General features: G+C 36.0%; 1 protein-coding gene across 1 annotated transcript in view; it reads left to right on the forward strand.

Moving 5' to 3' along the window:
- Positions 1–27594, forward strand: part of LOC150106790 (adipose-secreted signaling protein) — a 114300-nt gene that overhangs the window by 60749 nt on the left and 25957 nt on the right. The window contains exon 5 of the mRNA XM_090393317.1: positions 7680–7808. Within this exon, the coding sequence (XP_090249443.1) occupies positions 7680–7808 (129 nt within the window). The remainder of the gene's footprint in view (positions 1–7679; positions 7809–27594) is intronic.

Consider the following 27594-nt stretch of genomic DNA (forward strand, 5'->3'; position numbering starts at 1 on the left):
TTGCACCGGACATGGAAGATGTGCAAGCTCTCTCTACAAGTGGGGAAAAATTCCCTCACCGGAATGTCACTGCAGACACCAAATCAATCAATTCACCACATCACCACGAAGACTGCACTCAATACTGAGTGCAGTCTTTGTGCATACACAGGCTACAGAAACAACTTCCTGGAGGTGATACAGCCTTTTATAAAAATGGATCAGACAACTTGATATTAACCTATAAGTGTTTTGTTTGTTGAAAGTATAAGTGTCTTTGTTTTATTCTAATTGCTTGTCATTTACTTTCTATATATTTATTTTGACTTATGTACCTTTATAACTGCATATAGATTGCCATACTCTTAATAAATAAATGAATAAATCACTATTTAGCCTTCAGCAGAATAAAATTGAATTTCATATTGAAAAGAATAACATGTAAGAAAGTTTTAAAGTGAATAAAAGTTGAGCAGCTTTCAGATGTGAACTGTCGACTAAAATACACAAAGATTATTGAAGAAAAATTGAAAGAGTTTGAGAACAGGAACCAAACCTTGGAGATTCAATGGCAAGCCTTGAAGAAAACTGCGATTGATTCAGCCAGAGCGGCATGTGGTGAGGTTGTCTGCAAGGATAGAAAAATCAGAACTCCATGATGGATACAGGAAGTTAAAGAGGCAGTGAAGGAAAAGAAGAAAGCATATCAAAAGTTCCTGGCAAATAAGTCAGCTTCTGCTCTTAGAGAATATACATACAAATGCAAGAATGCTAAACACTGTGTAAAACTATCTAAACAAAAGTCATGTGAAGACTTTGGCAAGAATATAGAAAATAAATATCAAGAAGGTGGCAGAATATTCTGGAGGTTGTTGAAGAAGCTTAGGAATGGAGGAATGAGTGCTGTAAAAGGAGTTAGAGATAACAAAGGTGACATGAAAACGGGAGAAAAAGATATCCTTGAAGTATGGAGTAATTACTTTGAAAAACTGCTAAATGAAACAAGCAGTGATGACAGCACAGTGTAAAAAACACTGACCAGGCATGCAGTCAGGAATACATATCCATACTTGAAGTAGAAAAAGCCATTAAAGGTTGAAATGCGGAAAGGCAGCAGGAGTAGATGATTTGACCAGAAATGCTGAAGTATGGTGGTATTCTTACAGAGGCTGCACTGCATAGTTCAGAAAGCCTGGACAGAAGGACGAATTCCCGATGATTGGAGTAGAGCTCTCATAGTACCCATATATAAAAAGGGAAATAAAACTGAATGTGAGAATTACAGAGGTATTTCCGTACTGAGTGTTCCTGGCAAGATCTATGCAAGTATACTTGAGAAACAGTTGAGCAGAATTGTGGAAGATAAGCTTGGTGAAGAACAAGCTGGATTCAGGCCAAATAGAGGCTGTCAGGATCAGATCTTCACTTTATGACAAATAGTCGAGAAAGCATGGGAATATAACAGAGATCTGTATTTAAGTTTTGTCGATTTGGAAAAGGCATATGACAAGGTGCCAAGAGAGAAGCTATTCAATACGCCAGTTATATGGCGTCAATGGGGCATTATATCAAGGCAATACTTAGTCTTTATTTGAGTTGTAAGTCAGCAGTTAGAATTGAAGTACAGAAAGCTGGTTTAATGTTAAATCTGGTGTGAGACAAGGATGTACATTATCCCCTCTGTTATTCATTATCTGTATGGATCACATTATGAAGGAAAGTGGTATTAAGCATGATATCAAAATTGCAGATGTTAATGTCAGCTCTTTGCTTTATGCAGATGATATTATACTTCTAAATAAATCTGATACAAGTCTGCAGGATTCTCTGACTAAATTGAATAGCTGTTGTAATAGATATGGTATGAAGGTCAGCAATAAAAATAAAAAGACAACGAAAATAGGCAGAATCATTGAAAATGTCAACTATGTTGTGAATGGAGAACCTGTGGAACAAGTAAAACATTTCAGCTATTTAGGCACGATTTTTACTGAAGATGGTAAATTAAATATAGAAATAGACAACAGAATCAGCAAAGCTGGTATGGTAAGGAGTCAATTGAATAAATTCATATGGAATAAGAGAGAAATTAGTCGGAACACTAAATTAGCTGTATACACGACTGTTCAAACCAGTTTTAACTTATGGATCTGAGAGCTGGGTCAGAAGTAAAACACTTGACCAAAGACTAGAGACCACAGATATGAGAGTCCTGATAAACATTATAGGCATGAACAGGTGGCATCAATGGCAATATCATATTAAAAACGAGGATATTAGGAAAGAACTTGACATTGTCAACATCCAGGAATGCGTTAGCAGAGCTAATCTCAGGTGGTATGGTCACTTAAACATGATTGGCGAAGAAAGATTAGCAAAACAGGTGTTCTCTGCCAGGATGGCAGCAAAAATGACCCAGAGGAAGACCAAGATATTGGTGGATTGATTTGGTACAAAGTGCCTTAGACGATAGAAATATAAGATCTGATAATGTTGGAGTCTTGACAAGGAACAGACTGATTTGGAAGAAAATTGTAGATTGGAAGTTTAGTAATGATGTAATTTTTTTCATGTAGTACTATCATATCTTGTACATCCCTTGAGGGTACATGGCAGGAATTTGATGATGATGATGGATTTTTTATATGGTTTGTAACAAGACGTTGGGTCATATTTTTTTTAAGATTTTGGTTATTTTTTCCATGGTGACAAGGATATAGGGAATGGTGATGGATTTGGTATAATCTTTGTTATGAAGGGGGGGGGGGGATTGTGGTTATGTGGTTTTAATATTTTTTGGGGGGGGTTGTAGCCATTCTCTAAGAAAGTATTATGGATGTGGTTTAGTTCAGTGGTTAGGGTATTGCCACCTGAACAGATTAATTTTGCCCTGTTATATAGTGTTTTCATAACCCCATATTGTTGTGAGGGGCAGGGTGGGTGGGTGGGTGGGAGGGATTACTGGTGAATGTATCTGCCTGTATGGGTGGGTTTTCTGTAAACAGAGAATACCAAGGATCCATCAGGCTGGTGAGTGATTAGTGTCTAGGAAAGAGAGACTTTTGTTTTCCTCTATTTCCAAGGTGAACTGGATTCTGGGGTGTTAGTTGTTTGAGTATGTTAAGAAGGAGTGGAGTGTATCTGTGTCATGTGGCCAAATACCGAACACATCATCAATGTAGCAAAGCCAAACGGTGGGTTTTTGTGAGGCAGAGTTTAAGGCTTTCTCTTCAAAAATTCTCCATAAAGAAGTTGGCCAGGGGTGGGGAGAGTGGTGAACCCATGGCTTTACTTCTATCTGTTTGTAGAATTTTCCTTGCCAAATGAAATAGCCTGAGTTCATTGTGAACTTAAATAGGACTGAGATATTGGGAGAAAATTTGTCTTGGATGAGATCTAAGGTTCCTTGAGTGAGACATTTGTGAATAGGGAGGGGACGTCAAAACTGACCATTATGTCAGTATGTTGGAGTGAGAGGTTTTCTATACTGGCTTTGAAGTGGGCTGAGTTTTCTATGTGTGATGGTGTATGGTGTGTTGCCAGTATAGTGTGTGACCGCTTTGGCTAATTTGTATGTGGGAGAATCAGTGCCATCTTCTATGGGATGCAATGGCACATTTTTTTTATGTATTTTTGGAAGTCCATATATTAGGGGTGGTCAAGACTTAAAAAGTTTTAGTTTGTTGGTAACTTCCACAGGCCAAGAAGTGACCTTCTTAAGGAACCTTTGGAGTGTGTTCTAATTTGGGAGCTGGTGGAATTCTACTCAATAGGGAGGTAGATAGCTCTTATCGAGCTACTTACCTCCCCTAGACCCCCCCTGAATGTATGGACTTCCAAAAATACATAAACAAAATTTGCCATTATGTTCCATAGTGAATGGCATTGATTCTCCCGCATACAAATTAGCCAAAGCACTCACACACTATACTGGCAACACACCATCACACATAAAAAAACTCAGCCCACTTCAAAGCCAGTATAGAAAACCTCTCACTCCAACATACTGACATAATGGTCAGTTTTGACGTCTCCTCCCTATTCACAAATGTCCCACTCAACCTTAGAGCTCATCCAAGCCAAATTTCCTCCCGATATCTCAGCCCTATTTCAGTTCACAATGAACTCAGGCTGTTTCATTTGGCAAGAAAAATTCTACAAACAGATAGAGGGTACAGCCATGGGTTCGCCACTCTCCCCACCCCTGGCCAACTTCTTTATGGAGACTTTTGAAGAGAAAACCTTAAACTCTGCCCCACAAAAACCCACTGTTTGGCTTTGCTACGTTGATGATGTGTTCGCTATTTGGCTACATGGCTCAGATACACTTCTTCTTAACACACTTAAACAACCAACACCCCAGAATCCAGTTCACCTTGGAAAAAGAGGAAAACAGCAGTCTCTCTTTCCTAGACACTCTAATCATTTGCCAGCCTGATGGATCTTTAGTATTCTCTGTTTACAGAAAAATCCACCTATACAGGTAGATAAATTCACCAGCAATCCCCCCCCCCCCTCTACCCCTCACAACAATATGGGGTTATAAAAACACTATATAACAGGGCAAAATTAATTTGTTCAGATGACAATGCCCTAACCACTGAACTAAACCACATCCTTAATACTTTCTTACAGAATGGCTACAACCACCAAAATATATTAAAACCTGATACCCCCCCCCCCCCCCCTTCATAACAAAGATTACACATCACCATTCCCTATATCAGTGGCACCTCGGAAAAAATAACGAAAATTAAAAAAAAAAAATTTTTTAATTTTTTATTAAAATTTATTAAAGTTTCTTTTAATTAATATTCCAGTATACGTTGTAAATTCCTTAAATAATTTAATAGTCGTGTTACCAACGTATAAGCCTGTTTGCAAGAATTATGATATATTTACAGGGTGATTTGAATAGCCTGAAGTGTGGGCAAACAATAATGGCTGTCAGTTCAATGTGATTAAGTATGAAGTTATGCTCTTGGACTTGATGCAATGCTCAATATCATGTTATATTGGTGGGATTATGCTTGGAGTAACTGATAAAGCTAGAAATCTTAGAGTTATGGTGTATAGAAATATGAAGTCCATAGGTCACATTATAACAAAATTTGCAAATACAACTCGGAGAATAATTGCGATGTTGAAACAAACATTGACATTTGAGAATGTGAAAGTCATTTTACTTCTTTAAAAGGCCTTGATATGACTGCACTTTGACTATTGTGTGCAGATTGGATTCCAATGGGATAAAGCTGTCGAAAGGCTGCAAAGAAGAATTACAATGATGATATTGGGATTATGGAATGTAGATCATGAGGATAGATTGAAAGTATGTGGACTACAGATACTGGTAGGCAGAAGAAAGAGGGATGATATGATAGAGGTTTATAAACTGTTGAGAGGGCATTATAGATATCAGTTGATAAAAAAATTTGTTCATTATATGGAAGGTGGAAAGAGGACAAAGGGCATCTGTGGAAATTAAATTCATGTATAGTGAAGAAATGGGTAAGAGCTACATTCTTCTCTGATAAAACTATGAGTGAGTGGAACAATTTGCCTGTTGAAGTAGTGAGTGCATCTAGTAGGAATGAGTTTTAGAGAATGTATGATAGCTGGTATGGATGATGTATGGTCTCTCTCAATGAGTTCTTTACTCCCTGGAGGTCTAATAATAATATTATTACCTAGCTTAAGTTGTAAGTTTTTTTGCTTAAAATAATCTAAAGATAAATACAAAAAATACTGTGAGAACTTGTAAACTGGAAGCGAGCAGCTCATACAGGTTGGTATTACATCTGTTTCTCATTTACTTGTATGTGGAATGTACAGCTGTCATGGTCATGATACTGCAGTTGAAGCATGTAGTCCTATCATATAGTGGATTTGTATACATATGTAAATGCCATGTTTGGTGTTTTCTACATCACAATTTTTTCTTTTCTTTTCTTTTTTTTTTTTTTTTTTTAATTAATACATAATGGAAAATAACACATTTTAAAACAGAAATGAGAACTGATTGATAAATTAAAATCTGGGGTACACATTATGTGCATTTGTGAAGAATATGGCATGAAGAAGCAAACGTTCAGATATTCACAAAGCCGAAGATAAGTTAAAAAGTTAACAAATTAATAACATTACTTTTATGATTATGTATTGTCTGAAGTGAAATTTTATGATTATATATTATATGAAATGAATAATAAATGTGACATGCATTATACTGTATATAGTGAAATGTGTTTTGCAAGAAACAAGATAAGAATCACACTATAGTTCAAACTACATAATTTATTTAATGGAGCTCTGGTTTAATGTAAATGCTATTTTATGGATTTGTTTTATTTTTTTATTTAGCAGATCTTAGAAACACTTGCTTCCCCAAATTAGTCCATTGAGTTGAGGATATACTGTATTATTAATTTTCTGTTAGCAGTAAATGCATCTAGTGTGAATGAGTTTTGTTTTTCTTCAAATTAATTTACTATTTGTTAGAACTCCAACATTGTCAGATCTTATTTTTCGGTCTTCCAAGATTTGAATTCTGTCTTGGACGTTCAGAACCTTTATCAGAGCTTTTCAACTGGAGGTGAGTTAGCTGGGCTCATACAGTGATGACAGGGTTTTTCCTCCTAGAAACTAGTTTTATCTTGCAAAACAGGCCAACTAGTCAGAAGAATGCACACAATTTGCAGACATAGTGTACAATGCAGATAGGATTAACCTCCCTATCATAAGCAGTACATAGGTTTGAGAAGCCTAGTTACACGGCTTGACAGGCCATGGAGTTTAATATGAAAAAAGGAAAATGGGATGTTGCATCTTGATGGATGGATGGATGGATGATTGTCACTAATAGATGGAAATTGAATCCCTGTACTGGATATTTAGGTTTTGGGGAGGAGGATTTAAATTTCCATCCCATATATTGGAATCTGCGTATTAAGATGGTTGTCCTACTCAAGATCACAGCATTTCAAACAAATCCAGGCTATTCATATCCTTCTCAGATCTCTGAAGGACAGTGTTCCCTTCTACAAGCATCCAAGTGTTTATAGGATACTATGTTCCTGTGGTCTTTTTTACATAGGATAGATAAGCTGAAGTTTTGAGATGACAAAGAAAGAACGTGTCAGAAATGTGCATCTCAAAAAATAAGTCTGAGCTAGTTCACCATACTTTAACTACAATTCATGCTGTCAAAAAGCCCTGATGAAGCCAATGGATTATAGATTTTTGCAAAACTAATTGATTTGGGTTAATTTTCTAGCATGCTATGCAGAAACTGATAAAAAAAAAGTTCCCTAGTACTTAAGTTTTTTCAGTCATAAAATACATTTTAAAGTCATTCAAAGTAATTACTATAGACATGCAGAATTTCTCAGTTTTTATATCATTTTACATCTTTGATTCCTTTAACATTACTCTTTCCTCCATTTTTCTAAACTTTTTCAACATCCAGAACATTTTGTATTTATGGGAATATTCTTATTGGAAATTGAATCCTAGAATCTCTGTATGGAAACAAAGAAGTAACATGTGCTATACTACAAATTACTTTTCCGATGTTGAGTGGTGTAATTTTCATATGCATATATGGTTGAAAATAAGTATATATAGTGTAATATGAAAACTGCTTTTTTTCATTATATTATTTTTCATTGATGGTTTCATGCACATTTGTTTATATCTAGACTGTTCTTATGAGGTTATTATGGAATTAGTAGCACACAAGGAGAAACTACTTCGGGAACAAGTTATACTTGAGTCATGTGACAATCCTATGCAGACATTAACTCTTGCTCTAAATGCTAGAGTCCTTGGTAAGTATAAAAAGATTATCACATTGTTAGAATAGTATAAAATAGAAATTATAATTTTCTAACTGAATACTTAAGGATATAAACTGGTTATATTTTCAAACAGTTTTACACATGGAAAGGGTTTTCTTCTTGGTTTAGTAGTATACAGTTAACTCTCTCTCACAAGACATATATTGTTTGATATATTACAAAGAATAAATATACCTAATATTTTACTGTAGGCAATATATACTAGTGTTTCTCAAGCTTCTTACATGTGTTACACATTTTTTAATATTACTTTTTTGTGCCCCTCCCCACCTTTCCCCCCTTGCAATTCTTGTGTTGAGACAAAAACAAAAAAAAAACTTAGGAATTAATTAAAATTTTTAAATATTCATAACAATTTAAATACGTCATCAAATCTTTCTAAAATTGTATAGATCTGGCATCACTGCAGACCGTTAGAAACATATTTCATCACAGGAATTTTCGAATGCTCTGGAAATGCTTCTGCGAGTATAAATAAGGCTTGAAATAGCAAGATGACAGTCTTGCTGATATCAATGGTTGACGTTATTTTACTCCTATTCACTGTGATACGCAGAATAAAAACAGTCTTTTCTAGTGTAGAAAAATGGATAAATTTTTAATTGGATGTAATCAGGCATCTGACGACTGTGGCGTGTCAATGTCAACAAATTCTGGTTCACAGAATAACACTCCAAAAGTAAAATCAAGAAAGTATGCAGCAGAATATTTAGATTTCAGTTTTACAAAGATTGAAGTAAATGACGATGAAAGACTGCTGTGTGTTATTTGTTTGAAAATTTTGGTGGCTGATAGCATGAAACTAAATAAACTTAAAAGATATTTGAAAACACTTCATAAGGAGTATGTTAAAAAAGCCTCAAGAGGTCTTTGCTGCCAAACTGAAATGTTTTGAAAAGCACAAATCTAGTATTAAAAAAGCTTTGTTTGCAAATGAAAAAGCTTTACTATCTTCTTACAAAGTTGCATATAAGCTAGGTAGGTGCAAAAAAGCCCCACACTATCGGAGAAGTGTGGGGCATAGTTTCCACAATATCAATCGCAGGTGAGGCGATTGATATTGTGGAAACTATGCTTGGAGAAAGTTTTACTAAACAACTACAGTGCATACCTCTATCAAATGATACTGTTGCTCAGCAAATTGGTGATATATGTGAAGATATGCAGCAACAACTTTTGTCAATGCTTTGTGACCAATTGTTTTCAATTCAGCATGATGAGGCAACAGATAGCAACAAGGATTGTCATTTAATTGCTTATGTTTGATTTTGCAATGGATTATCAGCAGTTAAAGAGTTATTGTAAACCAATAGAAAGAAGAGTCACAGTACAAGGCAAACATGCAGTGGAAAAATTGTGTTGGAATTTGCATTGTTAGTGCTCGAATTATGTCGGGAAGGCATAAAAGTTTACAAGCCATTGTGAGGGAAAATTCCCCACAATTATTTCGACACATTGCATGATTCATAGAGAAGCTCTTGCTGCAAAGGAAATGAATCCTGGTCTAAATATTATGTTAACAATAGTTATAGCCATGGGGAATTATATAAAAATGAGACTCTTAAAATCAAGACTGTTTTCTGAACTTTGCAAAGACATGACTGGAGCAAAGCATTCAGTGTTACTATTTTACTGCGAGACAAGATGGTTATCACAGGGAAAATGTTTATAACGTGCTTATGAATTAAGAGACGAAATAGCAATCTTCTTGAAAGAGGAAAATCACAAAGAAGGAGAGAAGTTTAGAGACCACTTATTTGCGATGAAATTTGAGCTACTTGGTGGACATATTCAAGAAACTAAATATATTAAACCTGCAACTCCAAGGAAAAAATACACATATCTTAGAGATGAGTGACAAAGTTAATGCTTTTTGTAAAAACTAGAGTTATGAAACAAAAAGGTAAAGCAATGAAAATTAGAAATGTTTGCAAATGTGGATGAATTTATCAAAACCTACAAGGCAGAAGAGCAACACATCAAAGTTTTATTTGCAACTATTGAAAATCATTTAACAATGTTGACGAAGAATTTTGAAACTATTTTATAACCGATTACAACATAATGGCAATGTACGATTGGAGGTTAGAAACCCATTTCAAATTACCCCTGAAAGTTTCTCATTTGAAGAAGAGCAATTTATAGACTTCATATCAACTGGCGAAATCAAGACAATTTGCATCTAAATCGCTGTTTGAATTTTGGGCCGGTGTTGATGATGAATTTTCTATACTAAAGTCTAGAGCTTTTTGTGTACTTTTGCCATTTCCAGCATCTTATCTTTGTGAAATTGGGTTTTCTGCAGTGGCTGCCTTAAAAACAAAATAAAGATCTCAGTTAAATATAGAAAGAGAACTAAGAGTGTCTATTTTAAATGTATCACCATCATATGAAAAGCTTTGCTCTGCAACACAGGTCCAAGGAAGCCATTAATTTCTAGATTCATTATTATCTTTTAATTTTAATTAGTTGTTCAGTATATTTTGCAATATTGATATGTTCTAGTAAGCATAACTAATTTATTCAATACAGTAGATTTTATACATTTTATTATAAACTACACTGAAAATAAACAAATTTTATTTTCAGATTGTATTTTATGTTTTTGTTTTTATATTGTTTTTTGTGTCAATAAATAGTTCCATTAAATGCTTTTGTTTCAATAAAAGTAGTTTTTCAATATAGTTTTTCAGTTTTTCCTTTGGTTTTTCAATTTCTATGCTTTATTTGTGCCCCTCAAAGGGGGGCACATCCCATAGGTTGAGAATCACTGATATGTATAGAAAGATAAGAAATTAAAATTAATAAAAAAAATGTCTGAAACTCAATCTATAAACCAATGAGTAAGCCAGGGATGTCACTCTATCTCCAACACAATATTTATATGAATGACAGGGTCAAAGCTATATAACTGAGAGGAGACCTCCACATAGCCTTTAAAGGAATGTGGAGAACCGACCAGGGCTTCTGACCTAATGTCCAATCCTCACCTTCTCGTGGTGTACCCTGTTGGGTATCTACCTTGATACTGAACGAACGAGGATGGACTGCCAATTTGGGATTTAGTCGACCAAATTGTATTCTTATTGGCTTAAACCAAAATAAAAATGATGGTACAACATGACAAAATTTCATCCCAGCTGGGGCGTTGCCCGGTTAAACAAGGCCCCCCCCCTGTTGTTTTCGCCAGGAAACCAGGGCGAACAGCGAAAAGTCAGCTATTGGAACAAATCTGAAAACACACCCCAAATCAACATCACCAGAGATAAAGATCGGCACTATCAACATAAGAAGCCTGATTGGCAAAGAAATGGAGCTAGCTGAGGAATTAGATAAGTAACAGATCGACATACATAATACGGATGACTGAAACAAAAAAGACAAAAACTGGTGAGATCTTTCTGAGCAATAAATACAAAATGTTATATTCAGGCAATGACAATCAAGGAAAAGAAGGAGTAGCCATAGTATTCGACACTAAATATGAGGCTAATCTTCTTGAATGGCAGGCGGTCTCAAGTAGAGTGATGTGAGCAAATATGAGAATGGGGAACTGGACAATGAGACTTATTTGTGCCTATGGTCCCACAGAATGTTGTACTAAGATAGAAGTGGAGGAATTTTTTTATGCTTTAGAGAAAGCAACTGACACAATGAAAAAGGAAAAGTTGGTCCTTGTTGGGGATCTAAATAGCAGAGTGGGAAATGATTGTCAGACATATAAAAATATTTTGGGAAAATTTGGAGAAAAGAGCAAAGCTAATAATAATGGCAAATACCTGTTGGATTTCTGCTCAGGATGTGGACTGGTTATTACTAACACCATGTTCCAACGTAAAAATGTGCACAAATTCACATGGAGAGAAGAGGCAAAGAATAAGAAAAGTCTCATTGACTATGTTATTGTTGATGGTGATGTTTTCTCCCTGGTTCAGGACACCACAGTGTACAGAGGATTTGAAATTGGAAGTGATCACTATTTAGTCTTGAGCAGGATAAAATTGAATTTCATATTGAAATGAATAATATGTAAGAAAGTTTTAAAGCGAATAAAAGTTGAGCAGCTCTCAGATGTGAACTGTAGACTAAAATACGCAAAAATTATTGAAGAAAAATTGAAAGAGTTTGAGAACAGGAACAAAACCTTGGAGATTCAATGGCAAGATCTTGAAGAAAACCCTGATTGACTCAGCCAGAGAGGCATGTGGTGAGGTTGTCTGCAAGGATAGAAAAATCAAACTCCATTATGGATACAGGAAGTTAAAGAGGCAGTGAAGGAAAAGAAGAAAGCATATCAAAAGTTCCTGGCAAATAAGTCAGCTTCTGCTCTTAGAGAATATAGATACAAATGTAAGAAAGGTAAACACTGTGTAAAACTATCTAAACAAAAGTCATGTGAAGACTTTGGCAAGAATATAGAAAATAAATATCAAGAAGGTGGTAAGATATTCTGGAGGTTGTTGAAGAAGCTTAGAAATGAAGGAAAGAGTGTTGTAAAAGGAGTTAGAGATGTTAAAGGTGACATGAAAACGGGAGAAAAAGATATCTTTGAAATATGGAGTAATTACTTCGAAAAATTGCTAAATGAAACAAGCACTGATAGCACAGTGGTAAAAAACACTCAACAGGCATACAGTCAGAAATACATATCCATACTTAAAGTAGAAAAAGCTATCAAAGGCCTGAAATGTGGAAAGGCAGCAGGAGTAGATGATATTCTACCAGAAATTCTGAAGTATGGTGGTATAAAAGTCTTACAGTATCTGCACAGCATAGTTCAGAAAGTCTGGACAGAGGGACGAATTCCCGATGATTGGAGTAGAGCTCTCATAGTACCCATATATAAAAAGAACATGACAAAATTTCATGACGGCTGGGGCGTCGCCCGGTTAAACAAGGTCCCCCGTTGTTTTCGCCAGGGAGCCAGGGCGAACAGCGAAAAGTCAGCTACTGGAACAAATCTGAAAGCATACACCCCAACTCAACATCACCAGAGTTAAAGATTGGTACTATCAACATAAGAAGCCTGAATGGCAAAGAAATGGAGCTAGCTGAAGAATTAGATAAGTACCAGATCGACATAATAGGGGTGACTTAAACAAAAATGACAAAAACTGGTGAGATCTTTCTGAGCAATAAATACAAAATGTTATATTCAGGAAATGACAATCAAGGAAAAGAAGGAGTAGCCATAGTATTCAACACAAAATATGAGGCTAATCTTCTTGAATGGCAGTCAGTCTCAAGAGAGTGATGTGGGCAAATATGAGAATAGGGAACTGTACAATGAGACTTATTTGTGCCTATGGTCCCACAGAAGGTTCTACTAAGGTAGAAGTGGAGGAATTTTTTGATGTTTTAGAAAAAGCAACTGATACATTGAAAAAGGAAAAGCTGATCCTTGATGGGGATCTAAATAGCAGAGTAGGAAATGATTGTCAGATATACAAAAATATTTTGGGAAAATTTGGAGAAAAGAGCAAAGCTAATAATAATTGCAAATACCTGTTGGATTTCTGCTCAGGACATGGACTGGTTATTACTAACACTATGTTTCAACATAAAAGTATGCACAAATTCACATGGATAGAAGAGGCAAGGAATAAGAAAAGTCTTATTGACTATGTTTTTGTTGATAGTGATGTTTTCTCCCTGGTTCAGGACACCAGAGTGTGCAGAGGATTTGAAATTGGAAGCGATTACTATTTAGTCTTGTACAGGATGAAATTATATTTCATATTGAAAAGAATAACATGTAAGAAAGTTTTAAAGCGAATAAAAGTTGAGCAGCTCTCAGATGTGAACTGTAGACTAAAATACACAAAGATTATTCAAGAAAAAATGAAAGAGTTTGAGAACGGGAATCAAACCTTGGAGATTCAGTGGCAAACTCTGAAGAAAACATTGATTGATTCTGCCAGAGAGGCATGTGGTGAAGTTGTCTGTAAGGATAAAAAAATCAGAACTCCCTGGTGGACTCAGGAAGTTAAAGAGGCAGCGAAGGAAAAGAAGAAAGCATACCAAAAGTTCCTCTCAAATAAGTCAGCTTGTGCTCTTAGAGAATACAGAGACAAATGTAAGAAAAGTAAACACTGTGTAAAACTAGCTAAACAAAAGTCATGGGAGGACTTTCGCAAGAACATAGAAAATAATATTATCAAGAAGAGATTCTGGAGGTTGTTGAAGAAGCTTAAAAATGGAGGTAAGAGTGCTGTAAAAGGAGTTAGAGATGATAAAGGTAACATGAAGACAGGGAAAAAAAGATACCCTTGAAGTATAGAGTAATTACTTTGAAAAACTGCTAAAAGAAACGCACAGTGATGATAGCACAGTGGTAAAAAACACTGACCATGCATGCACTCAGGAATGCATATCCATACTTGAAGTAAAAAAGCCATCAAAGGCTTGAAATGTGGAAAGGCAGCAGGAGTAGATGATATTCGACCAGGAATGCTGAAGTATGGTGGTATAAGAGTCTTACAGTGGCTGCACTGCATAGTTCAGAAAGCCTGGACAGAGGGATGAATTCCCGATGATTGGAGTAGAGCTCTCATAGTACCCATATATAAAAAGGGAAATGAAACTGCATGTGAGAATTACAGAGGTATTTCCATACTGAGTGTTCCTGGCAAGATCTATGCAAGCATACTTTAGAAACTGTTGAGAAGAATTGTGGAAGAAAAGCTTGGTGAAGAACAAGTCTGGATTCAGGCCAAATAGAGGCTGTCAGGATCAGATCTTCAATTTATGACAAATAGCTGAGAAAGCATAGGAATATAACAAAGATCTGTGTTTAAGTTTTGTCATCCTGGAAAAGGCATATGACAAGGTGCCAAGAGAGAAGCTATTCAATACGCTACAGTTATATGGTGTCAATGGGGCATTATATCAAGCAATACTTAGTCATTATTTGAGTTGTAAGTCAGCAGTTAGAATTGAAGGAAGTACAGGAAGATGGTTTAATGTTAAATCTGGTGTGAAACAAGGATGTACATTATCCCCTCTGTTATTCATTATCTATATGGATCACATTATGAAGGAAAGTGGTATTAAACGTGATATCAAAATTGGAGATGTTAATCTCAGCTCTTTGCTTTATGCGGACGATGTTATACTTCTAAATAAATCTGCTAGAAGTTTGCAAGATTCCCTGATTAAATCGAATAACTGTTGTAATAGATATGTTATGAAGGTCAGCAATAAAAAGACAAAAACAATGAAAATAGGTAGAATTGTTGAAAATGTCAACTGTGTTGTGAACGGGGAACCTGTGGAACAAGTAAAACATTTCAGCTACTTAGACACGATTTTTACTGAAGATGGTAAATTAGATATGGAAATAGGCAACAGAATCAACAAAGCTGGTATGGTAGGCAGTCAATTGAATAAATTCATATGGAATAAGAGAGAAATTAGTCGGAACACTAAATTAGCTGTATACAAGACAGTGTTCAAACCAGTTTTAACTTATGGATCTGAGAGCTGGGTCAGAAGTAAAACACCTGACCGAAGATAGAGACTGCAGATATGAGAGTCCTGAGAAAGATTAGAGGTGTGAACAGATGGCATCAATGGCAATATCATATTAAAAATGAGGATATTAGGAAAGAACTTGACATTGTCAGCATCCAGGAATGCGTTAGTAGAGCTAATCTCAGGCGGTATGGTCACTTAAACAGAATAGGCGAGGAAAGATTAGCAAAACAAGTGTTCTCTGCCAGGTTGGCAGGAAAACGACCCAGAGGAAGACCAAGATGTAGGTGGATTGATACGGTACAAAGTGCCTTAGACGATAGAAATATAAGATCTGATAATGTTGGAGTCTTGACAAGTAACAGACTGATTTGGAGGAAAATTGTAGATAGCAAGTTAGTAATGATGTAAATTTTTCATGTAGTACTGTCATATCCTGTACACCACTCGAGGGTACATGTCAGAAATTTGATGTTGATAAAACTGAATGTGAAAATTACAGAGGCATTTCATTACTGAGTGTTCCTGGTAAGATATATGCAAGTATAATTGAGAAACTGTTGAGAAGAATTGTGGAAGAAAAGCTTGGTGAAGAACAAGCTGGATTTAGGCCAAATTGAGGCTGTCAGGATCAGATCTTCACTTTACAAAAAATAGTTGAGAAAGCATGGGAATATAACAAAGATATGTATTTAAGTTTTGTCGATCTGGAAAAGACATATGACAAGGTGCCAAGAGAGAAGCTATTCAAAACGCTACAGTTATATGGTGTCAATGGGGGCATTATATCAAGCAATACTTAGTCTTTATTTGAGTTGTAAGTCAGCAGTTAGAATTGAAGGAAGTACAGGAAGATGGTTGAATGTTAAATTTGGTGTGAGACAAGGATGTACATTATCCCCTCTGTTATTCATTATCTATATCAGGCATGGGCAACCTTTCCTAGTTCGGGGGCCAAATTATCATTCTGTCTTCGAGTCAAGGGCTGGACAAAATTATTAAATAAAATAAATTAATATTAAATGAATTAAAACAAGTTTCTACTTCATATTTCATTTATTTATAATATAATGCTTTGGTATAAAGCTCTACATAAATTTTATAATATAATGAACGACATAATTTAACGTGAAGATTGGCAAATCTCGACAAACAAATAGTCTTGAAGTCTTTTTTCTTTTCAGGACATATTATACTTGCTACATATTATAAATTCCCCTTCACCAAATGACTTAGAATGCTTAGCGATTTTTTTCGCTTACCACAAAGCTGGCTTTCACAATGCTGTGCTGCTGCATTCTTTGCTTATTGAACATTTGCTGCTGGGTATCCAATTTCTTCTTCAACTGTTGTATTTCTTCTTTTCCTAGTTGTCCATCAATTTCTGGGTGATTTGCATGTCTCGAAGTAAGGTGTCTCTTCAAGTTGTATTCTTTGTTGACGAATATGGATTCGTTGCACAGCAAACATACAGTCAAACTTTTATTCAGAATAAAATAATAATCCTCTGTCCAGTTCTCTTGAAATTAACGATTCTCTGCATCTACTTTTCTTTTTTTTTTTGCAATAACCCCTGACATTGTCCCAAATTTATAAGCGTTATTCAGAACTGTCAAACAAAACTGTCTTCTACACAGCAGGCACTGAACAGAACACAACATCAACGCAGGCAATGAACAGAACATAACATCAATGCAGGCACTGAACAAAGCACAAAATCAACGCAAGTACCGAACTGACACGTAACACGTTCACACACGCTGCTGGTCAAAGTGAGAAAGAGACCTTGGTTGGAGAAAACATAGCGTGTTTTGTGCAAATCGTATGACGTCAGCTTAATGTCAGTTAGTAGAACATACCATGTTTTCTCCCACCATGAATCAGACAAACTTCGCCAAAATAGATTAGGGCCGGATCAAAAGAAGTGGAGGGTCGGGGGTTGCCCATATGTGATCTATATGGATCACATTATGAAGGGGAGTGGTATTAAACATGATATCAAAATTGGAGATGTTAATGTCATCTCTTTGCTTTATGCAGACGATGTTATACTTCTAAATAAATCCACTAGAAGTCTGCTAGATTCCCTGACTAAATTGAATAACTGTTGTAATAGATATGTTATGTAGGTCAGCAATAAAAAGACAAAAACCATGAAAATAGGCAGAATCATTGAAAATGTCAACTGTGTTTTGAACGGAGAACCTGTGGAACAAGTAAAACATTTCAGCTACTTAGGCAAGATTTTTAGTGAAGATGGTAGATTAAATATAGACAACAGAATCAACAAAGCTGGTATGGTAGGAAGTCAACTGAATAAATTCATATGGAATAAGAGAGAAATTAGTCAGAACACTAAATTAGCTGTATACAAGACACTGTTCAAATCGATTTTAACTTATGGATCTGAGAGCTGGGTCAGAAGTAAAACACTTCACCAAAGACTAGAGACCGCAGATATGAGAGTCCTGAGAAAGATTAGAGGCGTGAACAGATGGCATCAATGGCAATATCATATTAAAAAAGAAGATGTTAGGAAAGAACTTGACATTGTCAGCATCCAGGAATGCGTTTGCAGAGCTAATCTCAGGTGGTATGGTCACTTGAACAGAATGGGCGAGGAAAGATTAGCAAAACAAGTATTCTCTGCCAGGTTGGCAGGAAAACGACCCAGAGGAAGACCAAGATATAGGTGGATTGATACTGTACAAAGTACCTTAGGCAGTAGAAATATAAGATCTGATAATGTTTTAGTCTTGGCAAGTAACAGACTGATTTGGAAGAAAATTGTGGATAGGAGGTCAGTAATGATGTAATTTTATCCTGTACACTCCTTGAGGGTACATGTCAGGAATTTGATGATGATGAAATATTAATACAATGGAACCCTTTAAATAACCCAGGTATACAAATTTTCCGGAATAATAAAATAAATATGCTGTTATCCGTAGCGCAATTGGAAGAGCGATGGTACATTGTGCCCTTCGATTGGAATATTCCTAAGTTCGATTCTCGTTGTGATGGGAGGAATCTTTATGTGGACTTTTTCAATCAAAGGTGAGTTAGCTGATCTCACATGAATGTAGCAAGGTTGAACAAACCTGTATGCGGGATGAAAAACCCGAGTTTCCGGGAGAACATCCTGGAAACTCGGGTTTTTCATCCCGCATACAGATAAATCAACCCTTCAGAACACACGCAATTTACAGACAAAAAAAAATACTAGTTGTGGTGGGCGATAGATAGCACTGATGGAGATGATTGGTAGTAGAGGTTCAGTGTAGTGATGGAGACAGTTGTATGGTGGGTATCCTCCCGTGATGAGTCTTCGGACTCCTTGGAAGTGTCACAAATAATAATAATAATTTGTCACACCTCCAGGTAGTCCAAAGACTCATCAAGGGAGAGCACTTATTCCACATCTCTCTGTCTCCACCAACTACAACTATTATCACATCTACACCAATGTCATCTACCGCCTACCACCACCACTAGTATTTTCACAGACAATTACAAACATCCATGTCTACAGAGGGATTTGAACCTGCAGCCTTCTGGGTGGAGAGCTGATATGCCAACCAGTTGGCCAATCAGGCTGTCAGGTAAGAAAGACAATTTACAAAGAGCAATATATAATTTAAATACTGTAGTAGAACGATTTGGAATGAAAATATCCATAGATAAATCTAAAACAATAGCATTTTGGACAAACTCTAGTTAGAAGTAAAATAGTTATTTATAAATAAAATAATAGAACAGATAAATACTTTTAATTGTGTTGGATGTAAAATATAATGTAGAAGAAAAAGACAAAATTAAAAACTTCAAAATTTTTACGCTTATAAGTCTGATAAATAGAACACACAATTCAAATATTGCACGAAAAGTGATGCTCTTGAAAATATACAGTGCTTTAGAAGTACCTACATTATTATGTGGCAGCAAAATTTGGGCAATAAATAAATAAAGAATAAAAACAAGTGAAATGAGATTTATGACAACTGTACAATGCACGTTATTAAACAAAAAAAAAACAAAAAAAAAGAAAGCGAATGAAGATATTTTAAAAACTAAAAATAAAATCTAAAGAAGAAAAACTAAACAAATACAAACAAAATTGGATAGAACATGTAAACCAAATGGCCAACATCTGATATTCTAAACAGTTAATAAAATATAAACCTTAAAAGAGGATGTTAGATTGGAAATGAGACTAGAACAGATCGATGTGGTTTATATCTGTATTTAGCATTATGATGATGATTGCAATTGACTCTCACTATAGCACACTCATTGGGCTAATGAAGCAGTTTGTTATAGTTAATTTTTTTTTTTGCATGGTATTTATATGGGGATATATATGTTAGACAAAAAAAAAGGAATGAAGATATTTTAAAAGCTAAAAATAAAATCAAAAGAAGAAAAACTAAATAGGCCAAAGCTGTATAACTGAAAGGAGATCTCCACATAGCCTTTAAAAGAATATGAAGAACCGACCAGGGCTTCTGACCTAATGTCCAATCCTAGCCTTTTCGTTCTGCATCCTGTTAGGTATCTACCTGGATACTGAACGAATGAGGATGGGCTGGCGGTTTGGGATTTAGCCAACGAAATTGTATTCTTATTGGCTTAAACCACAAATAAAATGATGGTACAATGATGGTATGATAGAATTTCATGCCTGCTGGATTGTTGCCCAATTAAACAGGGCTCTCATTTTTTTTTGCCAGGGTGAACAGCAAAAAGTCAGCTACTGGACCAAATCTGAAAACACACACCAAATCAACATCACCAGAGTTAAAGATCGGTACTATCAACATAAGAAGCCTGAATGGCAACAAAACGGAGCTAGCTGAGCTGAGGAATTAGATAAGTACCAGATCGACATGATTGGAGTGACTGAAACAAAAAAAAGACAAAAACTGGTGAGATCCTTCTGAGCAATAAATACAAAATGTTATATTTAGGCAATAACAATCAGGGAAAAGAAGTAGCTATAGTATTCAACACTAAATACGAGGCTAATCTTCTTGAATGGCAGGCAGTCTCAAGTAGAGTGATGTAGGCAAATATGAGAATGGGGAACTGGACAATGAGACTTATTTGTGCCTATGGTCCCACAGGAGGTTCTACTAAGGTAGAAGTGGAGGAATTTTTTTATGCTTTAGAGAAAGTAACTGACAGAATGAAAAAGGAAAAGTTGGTCCTAGTTGGGGATCTAAATAGCAGAGTGGGAAATGATTGTCAGACATATAAAAATATTTGGGGAAAATTTGGAAAAAAGAGCAAAGCTAATAGTAATGGCAAATACCTGTTGGATTTCTGCTCAGGACATGGACTGGTTATTACTAACACCATGTTCCAACATAAAAATGTGCACAAATTCACATGGAGAGAAGAGGCAAGGAATAAGAAAAGTCTCATTGACTATATGTTATTGTTGATAGTGATGTTTTGACTGGTGCAGGTCATTAGAGTGTATGTACAGAGGATTTCAAATTGGAAGAGACCAACATTTAGTCTTGAGTAGGATAAAATTGAATTTCATATTGAAAAAAGAACATGTAAGAAAGTTTTAAAACAATTAATGAAAGTTGAACAGCTCTCAGCTGTGAACTGTAGACTAAAATACATAAATGTTATCCAAGAAACAATGAAAGAGTTTGTGAACAGGAACCAAGAAAACATTGATTGATTTAGCCAGAGAAACATGTGATGAGGTTGTCTTCAAGGATAGGAAAATCAGAACTCCATGGTGGACACTGGTAGTTACAGAGGCAGTGAAAGAAAAGAAGAAAGCATATAGATAATTCCTGGCAAATAAGGCAACTTGTGCTCTTAGAAAATACAAAGACAAATGTCATCATCATCATCATCAAATTCCTGACATATGCCCTCAAGGGGTGTACAGGATATGATGGTACTCCATGAAAAATTTACCTCATTACTAACTTCCTATCTACAATTTTCCTCCAAATCAGTCTGGTACTTGTCAAGACTCCAACATCATATTTCTATCATCTAAGGCACTTTGTTCCGTATCATTCCACCTATATCTTGATCTTCCTCTGGGTCGTTTTCCTGCCAACCTGGTAGAGAACACTTGTTTTGCTAATCTTTCCTTGCCCATTATGTTCAAGTGACCATACCACCTGAGATTAGCTCTGCTAACGCATTCCTGGATGCTGACAATGGCAAGTTCTTTCCTAATATCCTCGTTTTTAAAATGATATTGCCATTGATGCCATCTGTTCATGCCTCTAATCTTTCTCAGGACTCTCATATATCCGGTCTCTAGTCTTTGATCAAGTGTTTTACTTCTGACCCAGCTCTCAGATCCATAAGTTAAAACTGGTTTGAACACTGTCTTGTATACAGCTAATTTAGTGCCACTACTTTATTTACAACCCTTGTTAGATGCACTGTGGAATGATATTATCTTATTTAGTACCTACAGATAAAATACACAGGAAGATGATAAAGAATTGTTTCATTTAATTTATTTTATTTATTTATTTTTTTTCCCAAAAAATATATGCTTTCTTTGATTCTTAAGTAACCATAGAAATTGTTTTCTCAGCTGTTGCCACATCATATGACATTATTCTCCCCATCCATCTGCCAGTGTTTTTGGAATGATTCTGAATTCAGAAAGTCACTAATTTTAGGTCTATTAATGTAATTAATGCATGTGCGGCCCTAATGGTTTTTATTGATATGATGATTTTGAATGTTATTATCCTGAACATTTGTTTATAAATATCAGAGAAAAAACTGTCAAACTTGTTTTAAAAGTGTTATTTAAGACATACTCTAAGTGTTAGAACTGAAAATGTGAAAAAATCCAGCCTTGATAAATTAACTATTTTACATTTTCTGCACATGCTGCCACTACTTTATTTACAACCTTTATGGGTGCATTGTGGAATGATGATATCTACAAGCCTTGAGTGACAAAATTGATCCAGTGCTAAGTTAAAAAACTAAAACTGGTGAGCACCAAGAAACTTTATATTTAACAAGAACATCGGATTTTGACTAAAATAATTCTTAGATCTGCTTTTTAAATGTCATATCAGTCATTCTAAAAAAAATTAAGAATATACAATGCTTACAGCTTCAAGTCAAGCTGCTGAAGTAATAGATTTTACATAAGTATTTCCTATATTCTCTTGATAACAACTGACACTGATCCACATGAAATCACGAAGCATTTAAAATTTATCACCAACCCTTCTATCAAGACCCCAATTTTTGTTCATTATGATTTACTCTTAGTAAACACATTGTCTTTCAGTAAATTGCTGTTTGATAAATTTATTTTGGTAAATGTTGAAAGTTTTTCACTTGGTTATACTATACATTAAAGATACCACGAAATTATATCATCATCATCATCATCAAATTCCTGCCATGTACCCTCAAGGGGTGTACAGGATATGATAGTACTACATGAAAAAAAATTACATCATTATTAATTTCCTATCTACAATTTTCCACCAAATCAGTCTGTTACTTGTCAACATTCCAACATTATCAGATCTTATATTTCTATCGTCTAAAGCACTTTGTATCGTATCAATCCACCTATATCTTGGTCTTCCTCTGGGTCGTTTTGCTGCCAACCTGGCAGAGAACGCTTGTTTTGCTAATCTTTCTTCGCCCATTCTGTTTAAGTGACCATACCACCTGAGATTAGCTCTGCTAACGCATTCCTGGATGCTAACAATGTCAAGTTCTTTCCTAATATCCTCGTTTTTAATATGACACTGCCATTGATGCCATCTGTTCACGCCTATAATCTTTCTCAGGACTGTCATATCTGTGGTCTCTAGTCTTTGGTCAAGTGTTTTACTTCTGACCCAGCTCTCAGATCCATAAGTTAAAACTGGTTTGAACACTGTCTTGTATACAGCTAATTTAGTGTTCCGACTAATTTCTCTCTTATTCCATATGAATTTATTCAATTGACTTCTTACCATACCAGCTTTGCTGATTCTGTTGTCTATTTCTATATTTAATTTACCATCTTCAGTAAAAATCGTGCCTAAATAGCTGAAATGTTTTACTTGTTCCACAGGTTCTCCATTCACAACACAGTTGACATTTTCAACGATTCTGCCTATTTTCGTTGTCTTTTTATTGCTGATCATCATACCATATCTATTACAACAGCTATTCAATTTAGTCAGAAAATCTTGCAGACTTGTAGCGGATTTATTTAGAAGTATAACATCATCTGCATAAAGCAAAGAGCTGAGATTAACATCTCCAATTTTGATATCATGTTTAATACCACTTTCCTTCATAATGTGATCCATATAGATAATGAATAACAGAGGGAATAATGTACATCGTTGTCTCACACCAGATTTAACATTAAACCATCTTCCTGTACTTCCTTCAATTCTAACTGCTGACTTACAACTCAAATAAAGACTAAGTATTGCTTGATATAATGCCCCATTGAACACCATATAACTGCAGCGTATTGAATAGCTTCTCTCTTGGCACCTTGTCATATGCCTTTTCCAGATCGACAAAACTTAAATACAGATCTTTGTTATATTCCCATGATTTTTCGACTATTTTGCGTAAAGTGAAGATCTGATCCTGACAGCCTCTATTTGGCCTGAATACAGCTTGTTCTTCACCAAGCTTTTCTTCCACAATTCTTCTCAACTGTTTCTCAAGTATACTTGCATAGATCTTGCCAGGAACACTCAGTAGGGAAATACCTCTGTAATTCTCACATGCAGTTTTATTTCCCTTTTTATATATGGGTACTATGAGAGCTTTACTCCAATCATCGGGAATTTGTCCCTCTGTCCAGGCTTTCTGAACTATGCAGTGCAGCCACTGTAATACCACCATACTTCAGCATTTCTGGTCGAATATCATCTACTCCTGCTGCCTTTCCACATTTCAAGCCTTTGATGGCTTTTTCTACTTCAAGTATGGATATGTATTCATGACTGCAGTGCTTTTTACCACTGTGCTGTCATCACTGCTTGTTTCATTTATAGCAGTTTTTCAAAGTAATTACTGCATACTTCAAGGATATCTTTTTCTCCCGTTTTCATGTCACCTTTATCATCTCTAATTCCTTTTATAGCACTCTTTCTTCCATTCTTAAGCTTCTTCAACAACCTCCAGAATATTTTGCCACCTTCTTGATATTTATTTTCTATATTCTTGCCAAAGTCCTCCCATGACTTTTGTTTAGCTAGTTTTACACAGTGTTTAGCATTCTTGCATTTGTCTCTATATTCTCTAAGAGCACAAGCTGACTTATTTGAGAGGAACTTTTGGTATGCTTTCTTCTTTTCCTTCGCTGCCTCTTTAACTTCCTGTGTCCACCAGGGAGTTCTGATTTTTTTATCCTTACAGACAACTTCACCACATGCCTCTCTGGCAGAATCAATCAATGTTTTCTTCAGAGTTTGCCACTGAATCTCCAAGGTTTGATTCCTGTTCTCAAACTCTTTCATTTTTTCTTCAATAATCTTTGTGTATTTTAGTCTACAGCTCACATCTGAGAGCTGCTCAACTTTTATTCGCTTTACAACTTTCTTACATGTTATTCTTTTCAATATGAAATTCAGTTTTATCCTGCTCAAGACTAAATAGTGATCACTTCCAATTTCAAATCCTCTGTACATTCTGGTGTCCTGCACCAGGGAGAAAACATCACTATCAACAATAACATAGTCAATGAGACTTTCTTATTCCTAGCCTCTTCTCTCCATGTGAATTTGTGCACATTTTTATGTTGGAACATGGTGTTAGTAATAACCAGTCCATGTCCTGAACAGAAATCCAACAGATATTTGCCATTATTATTAGCTTTGCTCTTTTCTCCAAATTTTCCCAAAATATTTTCGTATGTCTCACAATCATTTCCTACTCTGCTATTTAGATCCCCAACAAGGACCAACTTTTCATTTTTCATTGTGTCAGTTGCTTTTTCTAAAGCTTCAAAAAATTCCTCCACTTCTACCTTAGTAGAACCTTCTGTGGGACCATAGGCACAAATAAGTCTCATTGTCCAGTTCCCCATTCTCATATTTGCCCACATTACTCTACTTGAGTCTGACTGCCATTCAAGAAGATTAGCCTCGTATTTTGTGTTGAATACTATGGCTACTCCTTCTTTTCCTTGATTGTGTATTGCCTGAATATAACATTTTGTATATATTGCTCAGAAAGATCTCACCAGTTTTGGTCTCTTTTGTTTCAGTCACCCCTATTATGTTGATCTGGTACTTATCTAATTCCTCAGCTAGCTCCATTTCTTTGCCATTCAGGCTTCTTACGTTGATAGTACCAATCTTTAACTCTGGTGATGTTGAGTTGGGGTTTATTTTCAGATTTGTTCCAGTAGCTGACTTTTCGCTGTTCGCCCTGGTTCCCTGGCGAAAACAATGGTGGCCTTGTTTAACCGGGCGACGCCCCAGCCGGCATGAAATTTTGTCATGTTGTACCATCCTTCTATATTTTGGTTTAACCAATAAGAATACAATTTGGTTGGCTAAATCCCAAATTGCCAGCCCATCCTTGTCCGTTCAGTATCCAAGTAGATACCCAACAGGGTGCACCACGAGAAGGTGAGGATTGGACATTAGGTCAGAAGCCCTGGTCGGTTCTCCACATTCCTTTAAAGGCTATGTGGAGGTCTCCTCTCAGTTATACAGCTTTGATCCTTAAGCATATACTGGGTTTAATCTTTTATCCAAGTGTAAGCAAACAAAGTTTGTGCCTTAAGTATTTTCAGGACTGGGGCAACTCATGGTAAAGGTGGTATGACTTCGCATCACATAAATTAGTATACCATAATACCAAGCACATCTCCTTGCAGACATGTATAATTCTCGTGGAAAGGCTTAGATGTTGGTTATACATTCTTACTAAATAGCTTAAGGAAATTACAACGTACAATAAAATATACATTAAAATAAATTTTAATACACTTCCAATATTTCAGCAACGTCACGTTGCCATTATCACACTAACTTAAATACAAGACACGTGCATGCAAACACAACACACAGTAAATGAGGAACGAAGTAGGAAGCTATTCTTTCTCCTAAAAGTCCTGATGGTACCCCTTAGCGGGCAATGTTGGTATTCTTGGCCGATTGAGCTGAAGGTCTTCTGATGCAAGTTTCCCAAATTTGGGGCAATCTCATGCACCCAAATTTGTTTAGGTTTGGATTGTTTCTTAGGGCTGAGCCTGATTCCATGAATAGCCTTTCGTATTTGAATTTACTATGGTGTATTATTGTAGCTTTCTTCCACCGTATTCTATAGTGGGTATCCAGTGCATGGTCTGCAAGACCAGAGTAGCTGTATTGGTGAAACCGGATGTAGTCCTTGTGTTCTGAAATTCTGATATTAGCTGTCCTGCCTGTTTGGCCAAAGTAGGATAGCTTACAGCTGCAAGGGACTTGGTATACACCAGGTAGGTCTGTGTGTGGGGGGGGTTGATCTTTGGTGGAACGGATAAGGGATGCCAATTTTTTATAAGGTCTGTAACAAGAAGTTAAGTCATGTTTTTTTAGGATTTTTGTAATTTTTTCCAAGGTGCCTCGGATATAGGGAATGGTGATGGATTTAGAGTAATCCTTGTGAAGGGGGTTCTGGTTTATTGATTTCAATATTTTTTGGATTTTTTTTTTTTTTTTGGGGGGGGGGTAGCCATTGGCTAAGAAAGTGTTGAGAATGTAGTTTAGTTCTGTGGTTAGGCTTTGTCATTTGAACAGATAAGTTTAGCCTTGTTGTGTAGTATCGTAATGACTCCATATTGTTGTGGGGGGGGGGGGGAGATCGTTGGGGAATGTATCTGCCTGTATGGTTTTTTATATACTGAGAAAACCAAGGTTCCATCAGGCTGGTGGGTGACTAGTGTATCTAAGAGAGGATGGCAGTTGTTTTTTTCTTTTTGCAGGGTGAACTTGATTCTGGGATGTTGGTTATTTAAGTGTGTTAGGAAGGAGAGGAGTGCATCGGAGCCATGTGGCCAAATAGCGAACACATCATCAACATAGCGAAGCCATATGGTTGGTTTTTGTGGGGCAGAGTTTAAGGCTTTCTCTTCAAAAGTCTCCATATAAAAGTCGGCCAAGGGTGGGGGAGAGTGGAGAACCCATGGTTGTCCCATCTATTTGTTTGTAGAATTTTCCTTGCCAAACAAAATAGCCTGAGTTCATTGTGAACTGAAATAGGGCTGTGATATCGGGAAGAAATTTAGCTTGGATTAGCTCTAAGGATTCTTTGAGTGGGA

Source organism: Typopeltis vanoorti, chromosome 5 (genome assembly GCF_054136105.1).
Source record: "Typopeltis vanoorti isolate ZY-2024b chromosome 5, IOZ_Tvanoo_1.0, whole genome shotgun sequence".
Lineage (NCBI taxonomy): Eukaryota > Metazoa > Arthropoda > Arachnida > Uropygi > Thelyphonidae > Typopeltis > Typopeltis vanoorti.